Raw genomic sequence first — 13221 nt, 5'->3', positions numbered from 1 at the left:
GTGGAGGAGTTAATCTCCCCTACTTTAGGGGTTATTTCTTGGCTACGCAGTTCTGTTTTCTCCGTGAGTGGATTGATAGCCCACTGTGCAAGTACTTAGTGAATAGATCCCCTTATGATAATTTTTTTTTGCTATTGGAGTCGGATCATTTGACCGACTCCGATAGAGAATTTAAGTCCGCCAGGAATTTGATTATGAAGTCATGGTATTCGATTAGACTTTGGTATGGAGTGAAAGGTTCAATTGGATGTACTCCGTTGTGGTATAACAAGCACTTGCAAACTTTAGTTCAATTAAGTAGAGATTTATATTGGCAAAAAGGTAATATTTTATATTTGACACAGATAGTAGGAAGTGGGGATATTGTTTCGTTCACGGTACTATCACAAAGACAAAAATCACAGAAATTATCATGGTTTCGGTATTTACAGCTAAGATTGGCACTTTTAAGTATTAAAGAAAAAAATAGGCTGGAAATTCACACCTGTCCACAATTTAATGAATTGATAGAGAACTTGGGACAAAAGATGAAGATTTCTCAACATTATAAAAGCTTAATTATGGCACGATTTGGTGATATTTGGTCCCCGGGACAGAGGGCTTGGCAAAATGAATGTTCAATGACACACTTGGAGGATCAGGAGAAGTTAGCTCAGGATCTAAAACTGGTATCACATAATTTTAATCACGTTTTGGTGCAGTTTAATATTCTACACAGACTTTGTTACCCCTCTCTGGCTTAATAAATGTGGTATTAGGAATTATTCTAATTGTCCTAGGTGTGATGTTCCTGAGGCGGACTATTTGCACATGTTCTGGTTTTGTCCAGAGTTGAAACAATATTGGGAGACTATTCACGACTATATATAGAGAAAACTTAATGTGCGGATTCCTTTTATTGCTGAATGCTGGGTATTGGGGGATCTTGCCATGGTGGGCTGTCACCAATATAAAAAAAATCTTCTGTTTAAAATAATGTTTCTGGCAAGACTCCTAATAGCACGCTCTTGGTTTGCGCGAGAAGTTCCCAGTATTAATACATGGTTAAATTTGGTAAATACCAACAAGATATATGAACATATTCCATATATGCAAAGAGATACCGAGATAAAATGAAGTCAAATTTGGGGAGAATGGAATCTATAGAGCTTTCTCCTCTCTCCATCCTTCTCCATCATTCCTCGGTCATGTTACGGAGGGCTGGTGGAGAAGTAGGACACATCTTGGGATGGGAGGGGAAGGAAATCAGGGGGAGGGTTTTGGGTTTGGAAAATGATGTTAATATTGATATGTGTTTATGAAATTGTTTGTTAATATTGAATAATAATAAAGAAAGTTAATAATAGAAACACTTGGCTATGAAAATGTTTCTTTAGCCTAAGATTGTCTGCAATCTAAAGTGTGTGGGCTTCCCAACCTGTCTCCAGCAAATGGGAAAGAAAATAATTATTTCAATCCCTGATTCTTTTGTTCTCCTGGGAAAAAAGCCACCACCAGAGGTATCTGGCAGTGGCTTTCTCTTCTCTCCCCATTCACAACATATACATCCTTGGCTGATCAGTAGATATAGCTATCAGCTAGTGTTGATTGAGCACCAAAGTGCTCAGGTGCTTGAGTAGAACACTTTGGGATGCTCGGGTGCTTTACAGAGCACCCGAGCACAATGGAAGTCAATGGGAGAACCCAAGCATTAAACCAGGGACCCCCTGCTCTGAAGAGGGGAGGGTGTCTGGTTTATAGGAAAAGGTCAGAAATTGATGGAAACACCACTGAAATGGTTCAGGAACAGCATGGGGAGGATGTCTGGAATCATCTTGGACTCCCAGGTCGCTGCTGGGAACGATGTTGTCCGAGTAGTACGCCACTTTTACAGACTGACAGTAATATGCACCAAACTGAAGATAAAATCGATTTTAGAGGAATTTTTTTTAGAAAACATTCTTTCCTATATATTTACTTGTATATAAAGTGCAAAGTGCAAGTGCTGCCAAAAAACTACAAGGAAGAGGCACTCCGATACAACCTGTATATCGCATAAAGGAGGGCCTCATTCACATTGTGGTACAATTGTTCAGGTAGTGGGACTCCTACACTCATAAAGCCTATGCACTAAGAGAAAAAGCTGCCAAAAATTACAAGGTACCGGCACTACAATACACCCTTTATTACACATAAAGGAGGGCATCATACACACCCTTGAAAAATTATGATTGATGGCCTGCTGGTAACCATCAAAAACATTAGGGAAAAAGGGCCTGCTGCTGATATGACCATCTAAAAAATTAGGGGTGAGGGTCTGCTGCTGAACTGACCATCTAAAAAATTAGTGGTGAGGGTCTGCTGCTGATCTGACCATCTAAAAAATTAGTGGTGAGGGTCTGCTTCTGAGCTGACCATCTAAAACATTAGTGGCAAGGGCCTGCTGCTGAACTGACCATCTAAAACTTTAGGGGTGAGGGTCTGCTGCTGATCTGATCGTAATTTAGTGCAGGTCGCGCTAATAATATATATGGCCGCCAGATAAAACAATAGTCCTTAAAAGAACTTTTGGGTCTCTAACACCTTTCACCAGTAAACCCTGCCTAAAAAATAAAATAAAATTCCTGTCCCTACACTATCTGTTCCTTCTGCTGCAACTCTCCCTGACTAAGACTGAGCCGAACCACGTGTCATCGGGTGCTATATAGCACCCGATGACGCGGTCCGGCCAGCCAATCACTGTAATGCCAGTACCCAACATGGCTACGGCATTACAGTGAGTGCCAGTACCTTTGCGCACTTTTATTAAAGGAGACTCGTGTTGTTCGGCGGAGTACTGAGAATCGTGATGCTCGAGTAAAAAAGTGTTTGGCCGATCATGCTCGCCCAACACTACTATCAGCCAAGTGACCTTTTGGCCAACATCTATAGAAGATGTATGGGAACCTTTAAGACATCTGCTTTTAGGCAAAGATCCAACAAGTTGAATCATTTTAGCTTTTCTGATATTTCTTTCTAGAGACTAGTAGCGTAAGTGGTGAAATTGCTTGCGAGAAAGATAAGCAGCACCAATGCCATGCTAATGGTTGCTTGTGGGAACATATTAATGAATAGCCAAACCACACATTCAACCTACACACTATTGAACCTCTACCTTGTCTACCTTGGCCTACCTTTAGTAAAAAAAGAAAAGACTGATTCAGGCTGCCATGGTGCTGGAAACTAACAGTCTATGGGTGGAAGCAAACTGTGATCATTTAAGACATATCTGAAGGATATATCAATATCTGTAACTCGGAGAACCACTGTAAGGCATGTGCAAAAAAAATAAAAAGTCTGATGACAGGTTGCCAATATGTGCCTAACATGCCTGAGCTCTGCATACCTATTTAGAATGTTTTTCTTGCACTCATAAATAATCTGAGACATGTTAACTGAGATAAAATAAGGGATAGTTTTTCTCCAATTTATATTCCAGACACACTGTGACCATTTAAGATTACTGGATTTTATCAATATATATGTTCACCCACTACAGAAAATCCTTTCTTATCAAGGATTACAGTGATTTGTTATCACCTAACATAGTCGACTTTCTTCTTGTGGTATATGAATTACTCTTTACTACATTTTTTAAACAAGCTGGTCTACATGAATGGACTTTATCTCATATGTGTACCATTGGTGTTATATGTGTCATTGCCTGTAAAAATATACTACTAATGTACTTGAACATCTCACACACACAAAGTGTTGTATGATGTTAGTCAATCCTCATTGGCGCAGAAATATCTATTAGAGATGTCATTAGATATACAGTACAGACCAAAAGTTTGGACACACCTTCTCATTTAAAGAGTTTTCTTTATTTTCATGACTATGAAGGCATCAAAACTATAAATTAACACATGTGGAATTATATACATAACAAACCAGTGTGAAACAACTGAAAATATGTCATATTCTAGGTTCTTCAAAGTAGCCACCTTTTGCTTTGATTACTGCTTTGCACACTCTTGGCATTCTCTTGATGAGCTTCAAGAGGTAGTCCCCTGAAATGGTCTTCCAACAGTCTTGAAGGAGTTCCCAGAGATGCTTAGCACTTGTTGGCCCTTTTGCCTTCACTCTGCGGTCCAGCTCACCCCAAACCATCTCGATTGGGTTCAGGTCCGGTGACTGTGGAGGCCAGGTCATCTGGCGCAGCACCCCATCACTCTCCTTCATGGTCAAATAGCCCTTACTTTCAAAGTTTTCCCAATTTTTCGGCTGACTGACTGACCTTCATTTCTTAAAGCAATGATGGCCACTCATTTTTCTTTACTTAGCTGCTTTTTTTCTTGCCATAATACAAATTCTAACAGTCTATTCAGTAGGACTATCAGCTGTGTATCCACCTGACTTCTCCTCAACGCAACTGATGGTCCCAACCCCATTTATAAGGCAAGAAATCCCACTTATTAAACCTGACAGGGCACACCTGTGAAGTGAAAACCATTTCAGGGGACTACCTCTTGAAGCTCATCAAGAGAATGCCAAGAGTGTGCAAAGCAGTAATCAAAGCAAAAGGTGGCTACTTTGAAGAACCTAGAATATGACATATTTTCAGTTGTTTCACACTTGTTTGTTATGTACATAATTCCATATGTTCATAGTTTTGATGCCTTCAGTGTGAATCTACAATTTTCATAGTCATGAAAATAAAGAAAATTCTTTGAATGAAAAGGTGTGTCCAAACTTTTGGTCTGTACTGTATATATACACCCAGTTTTAATTCTTGATTTTTTTTTTTATAGTTTTTAGATGTAAGAATCTTTTAATCATTCAAAATCTTTGTTATCTTACAATATTTGCATAAAATTGTGTGTTATGTCATTGACAACATTTTACAGATTATAACTAGTGTTGAGCGCGAATATTCGAATATCGATTTTTTTTTTTAGAATATCGGCACTTCGCTAATTCACGAATATTTCGAATATAGTGCTATAAATTCTATATTTAGAATATTATTATTATTTTTTTTTTTTATTGTTATTTTTTTTTCTTTCCCACTAACCAAAAGTAGTTCTTACCTGTCCTTAGGATTCCTGGCTTCCTGGCTGCTCCAGTCAGTGCCCGTTGCCGCTACTGACAACTTCCGTGCTCATGAAGCGTCCCCATCACCATGGGAACGTCTCCATACTAGAATGTACTGTCGGATTTGAGAATTACGTTGAAATCGCAATTCGATTAATTCAAGTTATAATAATCGAATTGCGATTTCAACTTAGCACTGCTATATTCCATATTCGTTAATTCTAGCCTAATCTGGAATATAGTAGTGCTAAGTTGTAATCGCAATGCGATTAATATAACTTGAATAATCGCATTGCGATTTCAACTTGGACCTGGTTTACTATGGTTGGCTTGGTAAAATTAGCGAATATGACGAATGTATTCGTCATATTCCTCAAAACGAAGATAACAAAGTATTCTCCATCTTCGTTTTAGCTCCATATTCGTCAGCTTCACTAATTCTAGCAATCAAATAGGAAAGTTGACTATAGAGACAGCTAAGTTTCATTCACTATGCGATTATTATACTTTGCTTTTTAAAAATTTTTTTTGAATAGTTATAAATAATACTTGATTATTATTATAATGATTCTATTTATAAAAAAAAGCAAAGTAATATAATCGCATAGCGAATTAAACACAGCTGTCTCTATAGTCAACCTTCCTATTTGATTGCTAGAATTAGCGAAGTTGACGAATCGGTAGCTAAAACGAAGATGGAGAATGCTTCGTTATCTTCGTTTTGAGGAATATGACGAATACATTCGTCATATTCGCTAATTCTACCAAGCCAAACATAGTAAACCAGGTCCAAGTTGAAATCGCAATGCGATAAATTCAAGTTATATTAATCGCATTGCGATTACAACTTAGCACTGCTATATTCCATATTAGGCTAGAATTAACGAATATGGAATATAGCAGTGCTAAGTTGTAATCGCAATGCGATTAATATAACTTGAATTAATCGCATTGCGATTTCAACTTAGACCTGGTTTACTATGGTTGGCTTGGTAGAATTAGCGAATATGACGAATGTATTTGTCATATTCCTCAAAACGAAGATAACAAAGTATTCTCCATCTTCGTTTTAGCTCCATAATAGTCAACTTTGCTAATTCTAGCAATCAAATAGGAAGGTTGACTATAGAGACAGCTGTGTTTAATTTGTTATGCGATTATATTACTTTGCTTTTTTTTTTTAAAGGGCTTCTGTCACTCCACTAAACTCATTATTATTTTTTTTTTGTGTACTTATAATCCCTATCCTGCCATATTGCCATACATTATGTTATTAATAATTTTCGTTCAGTAGATTTAGCAAAAAACTTACTTTTATAATATGCTAATTACCTTTCTACCAGCAAGTAGGGCGTCTACTTGCTGGTAGCAGCCGCAGAAAACCGCCCCCTCCTTCTGTTGATTGACAGGGCCAGCCGCGATCTCCTCCTCCGGCCAGCCCTGTCAGCATTTCAAAAATCGCACGCCTGTGCTGATTCGGCGCAGGCGCTCGGAGATAAAGAGGCTCGCCTCCTCAGCACTCCCTCAGTGCGCTTGCGCCGATGACGTGAAAAATGACAAATATTTGATTTCGACTAATATGAAATGAATATTCTAGCGAATATTCGCGAATTTCGTCAAAATCGAATATGGCACCTCCCGCTCATCACTAATTATAACCACCGCACACGCAAAATCCTAATTATTTAGAAGCACATCATTTAAGCAGCACAATATCGAAAGCTGCATAGCAATTTCTGGGATTTGAACTAATCTGCTTTAGAAAGTGATTTTTTTTTTTTTATATAATGAGCATAAGAAACAGCGCAAATTCCTATCCACAGATGAGACTATTTATTATTTATTTATACATTTGCTTAAAATGTGTACAAAATAGCTATCTTCCATTTATACAAATGCTATATAATAGTTAAAAGGACTGTCTAGAGGAGAAAGATGAACGCAACCACAATAGAAGCAAACCTTTTTTATTATTAGCTACACAATTCATGCCCCATATGCTTGAAAGGAGATGTGTGTGGTCAAATTCCCCATGGTGCTTTAATTAGAGATCATCTAAATTGCGTAATGTAAATCTCTCAAAGCCCAGGACGCGGGCAAGTTCAGGATTAAAATCTGGTTGGTGGATGGTGAGAGAGGAGAGGAGGTAACATCAAATTTTACTTTTTATATACCTGCCAACATTCCCGATTTTGGCAGGACAGTGCTGTGAACTGGGCAAAAAAGGGACAGGGTTTATAGAAGCCTCAACTAAGAGTTGGTGTTGTGGGCATTCCTAGGGGGGCTAGGCTTAAATGTCCCAATTTTATTTAATTCTTTGAAAAAATGTCTGTCATACCTTTTGCCTTAAAGCTGGTCTGTCAGCAGTTTTGACTTTGCAAAACTACTGACAGCACAAGGTAGGGTATGATGAAAGCAGGCCAAACATATACAAATATGAAGTTTTATTTTGCAGTTTCTGTTCCTATAAGAGCAGTGGAGGTGGGTCTTGGATGAATGCTACAGCTATCAGAGCAGAGGGGAGGGGCTATGAACTAAATCAAATAAAGAGCAGGAAACACTTCACAGTGAAGCTCCACCTCCAATGCATATTCAGGAGCAGTGTCTAGCAGAATGAATGTTCATATTCACCAATATTCGTGAGAATAAAAGTTTTGTAAATTGTTTTTTCCCCTCCTGTCTCTACCCCCTACCAAGGGCTGTTATCAGTCAAAACTTCTGTCTAGCTCCATTCAATTATTTAAATCACGCAATCTACACAACAATCAAAATAAAAGAAAAGTGTATATAAACCTAATCATACTTTATACTTTCTTTGACAGACATTGTCTTTAATTCTAGCACAAGCATATGCCTCAACTATACATTAACCAGTTTAATATGGGTGTACACAGGCTGGCTGCAGGCTATAGGTGTCTATTTTAGTAGACACTTGAATTTACCATGAGATAACAATTCTGAAGCACATTTTCTGAGAACTCTGCATTGATTCACAGATGTAGTGGGGTTAAAGCGGTTCTCCAGGACTTCAAAAAGATGGCTGTTTTCTCTCAAACACAACACCCTACTAGTTCACATGCTGGGTGTGGTATTGCAGCATTGAAGTGATTGGGACTGAGCTGCAATACCACACACAACCTATGGACAGATGTGCTGCTGTTTTTGGAAGAAAGCAGCCATCTTTTGTAGTCCTGGAGAACCGTACATAATACATAAAGCTATGGTGCTAAAGTGGTTCCAAGTAAAAGAAACCTCACCTTTCAATTGAAAATGTTAGTGTTTTATATGTTTAAACAGTTCCTCTGGTTATTAATTCTGGTAAAAGCCACAGTCATAAAGTTGGCTTTACAATTGTCTAAAAAAAATACATGTGAGGCCATCCAAATGTACATGTTTACTTTATTAGTTGCTGTCTTTTATAATGATCTTGAATATATTTGGCTTAATAACAAGAGTTAATATTTTGTTTGTTGCATAACATTCCTCCTCCAGGTAACCTACGACATTTCTGGAGCAATTGAGAAAAATAAAGATGTATTGTCTCAGAATCTTCTCTTTGCCTTGAAGAGTAAGTTCTATCAGTTATTATGTTATGAAATACTAAATATATTTTTCTGTATAGACATTAAGCTTCACTACACAACTGCTCTCACTTTCACCCAAGCTCTGGACAATAGAATCCATGCTATTGTCAGTGATATAGTAAAATAACATTCTTCTACATTAAGCTCATCATATAATATTTTATTTTATTTTACAACTATATCATGTAGATTGTAAGCCCTCACGGGCAGGGCCCTCTCTCCTTCTGTAGCAGTTTGTAACTCGTCTTGTTTATGATCAGTGCAATTGTCTGTATTATGTATGTATACCAGCGCTATGGAATGAACAGCGCTTTAATAATAAATAATAATAATAATAACAACTATCTCAGTTCAAGAGGTCGCAACAATCTAAAAAATTGCCATTGATATGAATGTCCTTTTGCTTAGAATGCGCTGACAGCACAAATCCCTAAGCAATGCCAAATATGTTTCAAAAGGGTTTTCTGGTCCTTTTTATTTTGATATCCTATCATCAGTATAGGCCAGTGATGGCTAACCTTGGCACTCCAGCTGTGGTAAAACTATAACTCCCAAGATGCCCCCCTTGCTTGGCTGCTCTCAGAACTCTATAGAAATAAATGGAGCATGCTGGGAGTCGTAGTTTCACCACAGCTGGAGTGCCAAGGTTAGCCATCACTGGTATAGGCCATCAAAATTTGATCAGGGGGATCTGAAAACTACACCCCACAGAACAGCTGTTCTGAAGTAGCTGCCGGATTAACTCCATTCACTTCAATGGGAGCAGCGCTGCAATAACCAGCTGTGTCTATTAAACACAATGGATGGAGCTTTAATTCCAGCACTGACTTCCGTGCCAGAGCCGCTACATAACTGATCAGTTGGTATGTTGGGTATTGGACCCCTGAGGATATAAATCAATATAAAAGGTTCAAAAAACTCTATATTCATTATTTTCAGGATCTCAGATATAAACTCTACATGTAAAATAAGATTGAATATGAAATGTAAATCATGTGTATGGGTATTGCTTGCATATTTATTGATCTGGAAATCCGTCCTCTGAAGCAGCGAATACTGATGAGAATAATGATTATAATCTGCTGTGGTTAGGAGACTATGCTGATCATACTAATGCTTTTCTTGCTTAGCATGCTCAGTTTACTCTAGTCATTATATATTCATCATTCTACTAGGAGAGTCTCAATCAATGAATTATGTCTTATTACATTCTGTAATTGGTGCCCTGTCAGTTATTTTCATATCTGAGAAATACAGGAGTTGATGATTGTATTGTGGGTATTCTGGGATATACTTGACACATAGGAATCAAGCATTCAAGCTATGAAGTATGGGAAACTATATTTATTCAAAGAAATGTCTATAAAAAAAATATTAAATAATTATTTAAGGGTATCTGTCATTTCAGACTTTTCAGAAAAGGATGCCAAATGTGCATACATAAATTATAGCACTTACTATTATATGACTTGTATCTGTCATTTTTAGTTTTTCTTATTTGCATACTGTACATATATCTTATTCTCAGTTGTCCCTAAGCTAGTGGATGGAGACTAGCTGCAATTATGTCTTCCCACAGAGTACACAGGAAATACTGATACATAACTCTCCATCTCTCACTCAGAATAATCCAAAAGCACCATATAGGGCATTACAAAGATGAACTGATCAGTATAGCTGTGAATAAAGCACTTGGGGTGAGATTTAACACTTATTAGCGGGTGAGATGCCAGTGTCTCTCTACTGACTCTTGCTGCTCACTGTTCCTCAGCCTCCCAATATCTGATAACTGGAGAAAAGGCATTTCCTCTGATAATTTATTATAATGTTTCTTATATTCACTATACTAGTGATTTATACAATGTTGCATGAAGTGACATTGACCATTAATGATAAGCAAACTTTTCAAAAATTGGATTTGGCTATTTTGCTGAACTTAACATAAAATTTGATTTGTTTCCAATTATTTTGCAGGGAAAAGGAGAGCATTGGAGCATTTCAGGGAGGCTGCCTGGGTGAAAATGGGGATATGTCCGGATTCAGCTCTGAAGCCAGACAACCCCTTTAACCCCCCCAGATGTCACGTTCAACCTTGATTGCGGCATCTGTGAGTCACATTCAGCCTACCAGGGAGTTAGTCAGGGGTTAAAACCCAAAAATACATACTCGCCTCATCTATTTGATCGTGGATAGGCCTGCACGGCCATCTTGATTGAAGATAGTGCACCAATTCTCGTGAGCTGACATGCAGTTACGTTCTGTGCACAAGCCTGAGGAAGCAGGTCTGCTTCTGTGCACGGACTGCCACTGTGAAGGTTGTGCTGGTTGGAGTCATAAGCCCTGCCCCCTGCACTGCCCCATCTGCTGGATTAGCTGTTTGCCCTATGTTCCCCCTCCCACTGGATTCTTCAACAAAATGTAACCCCTTCCACTGTCAGCAGCACAGACTCAGGGCTGGAGGCTCTGTTTCAGATACTGAGCATCTGCAGGATTTCCTCTTCTTCAGGCACTGAAGAGATAAATGCTGTACACAGGATCCCTCCTCCCTCCTCACCCTGCAAACACAGAGCTAACAAAGACTGGAGGACTTCTCTCCTCTGTACTCTTCTACTGTCTATGAATAAGTGTCTTCAGAGCATTGCACAAGAACAAGTAAGGGGAAAATCCTGTGTTTATCAGCAATGTCATTGTACTGTACAGCTGGGACTTATAGTTCCACACATACATGTCAATCCAAGCAGTCAAACTGCAGGCAGGGCAATTTTTCTCACTCTCTTTGTAGAGCAGGGAAAGAGGAAAGGCAGTCTTTGTTGACACCCTCAGATATTGTTGTTACATGCCTCCACAGCTCTGAAACTGCATGTCAACAAAGGGCTAGAAGAGAACCAGGGAAATGAGGAAATATAATATCTTCATTCAATATTATATCAATATTTTTTTTGCCTAAAGCTTGATTAGCTTGTATATGTATATATTGCTGACATCAGATTTACAGTGCTTTATTTTTTCTTTTACATAATTAGGACAACCCCTTTAAGGCTCTAAACCATTTTTCTGGTGTACAAAAGCTGTCATTTTTGGTTAAAGTCCATTTTGGTTAAAGTTTTGCACTAAAATATGCGACTTCACCCCTATCCACTTACTGTATTTAAAAAGTAGCCTGGTCATGAACAGGAGGCTACAGATGGGAAATTTAAAAATATGTGCACCAGAGAACTGGAGCATTACACTTGAAATCTTTTGCTAGCCTCTTACCAGCGTAGATTTCAGTTCAGGTACGTTGGCTGACCTTGATGTCCCACAATTGTTAAGAGTTGTGGCTTCTTTATAATTGCTCCACATTTCATGTCAACACAGCACAAATAAAGACTGGAGTACAAAATGATGGTCTTAAATATGATACGAACACATGTTCCCATACAGATGAATAGGTAAATCCATGTTTACACAGGAAACAATGATTTAGGTGTCAAGATCAACAATGCTTTCACCCCATGAACAAGGGTTTACACAGGGCAATTATGAGAAACAAGCGTTCCTATGAAATCTCCTTCATGATAATTGGCCAAGTCATTGGCCTTTATGAAGCAGCCTCTCCAATTTGTGTACAGATCTTGTAATTCTTAACAGCATTGCATAACTGGGGAAAATTGATTGCTTTACTGTATTTGGGTAAACATGTTTTTACTGTAAGTTTACATTGACCGTATTATAATTGTCATGCAATTCTTTATAGCGAGTGAAAATGTGCTAATCAACCAGATGTTCCAGTCTAAACTCACACAGACAGGATCCCTTGTACCACCATATCCTCCACTTAAACTTAGAGGACCCAAAGCAGCCTTACTGTTTAAAAAAACATCAAGCACTTCAAATGGTGAGACCAAAAGAATATTGGAACTCAGTAAGGTAAGATACAGAGAGATAAAGACTATTATTAAGTGTTCTTGCATGGCAAGACCACTTACTGTTATCTCACATATATATTCTTCTTATTATAGCCAAATTCACCACCCTAACTCCTCCCACAGTTTTTACACTACATTGACAGTAATATACTGAAACGTGCGGATTGTTCCCGATTGGTGTGCTATTACTTTGTGGAACGTTTTGCCGAATGGTTCACAAAATATCAGCATTTTTGTCGTGAAATTAGTCCCATAGGAATGAATGGCGGAATGTTCAAAACTAGAGTGGGAGCTGACAAAAGCTAGAGTGTGAGCTGAAAAATCAGGACATGATTTCTAAACTGCCACTACTCCCTCATTTTCAAGCCCACCTACACAAATCTTATATCAAAACGTTCAGCTATCCCTGCTGCCACTAAAATGTCCACCGCTAATCCATAGTCCTGATAGTTTTCACAATATGACCATTTGTTTGCAACTCACGCCGCCCATTGACATTCATTGAAACTCCACTCTAGCCACCTCAAATTTGAAGGGCAATTTCTAAACTGCGACTGTGCATTCATTTTTTATATTTCAGAGACATACTATGCATCAAAATGTAGGTCTGGGTCTTATGATTCTCACAATCTAAAGCGCTTCACTGTAGGATTTTAAACTACAACCGTTTGAAG

The 13221-nt window shown here is 38.3% G+C and overlaps 1 protein-coding gene across 1 annotated transcript in view; it reads left to right on the top strand.

Annotated features, from left to right (window-relative positions):
- The window catches only part of MYO16 (myosin XVI), a 441642-nt gene that overhangs the window by 258203 nt on the left and 170218 nt on the right, over positions 1-13221 (top strand). The window contains exons 23-24 of the mRNA XM_040422330.1: positions 8548-8623; positions 12376-12548. Coding sequence (XP_040278264.1) covers positions 8548-8623; positions 12376-12548 — 249 coding nt within the window. The remainder of the gene's footprint in view (positions 1-8547; positions 8624-12375; positions 12549-13221) is intronic.

The sequence above is a fragment of the Bufo bufo genome, chromosome 3 (genome assembly GCF_905171765.1).
Source record: "Bufo bufo chromosome 3, aBufBuf1.1, whole genome shotgun sequence".
Lineage (NCBI taxonomy): Eukaryota > Metazoa > Chordata > Amphibia > Anura > Bufonidae > Bufo > Bufo bufo.
The sequence above is the reverse complement of the archived record's forward strand: the minus strand, read 5'-3'. Positions and strand labels throughout refer to the sequence as shown.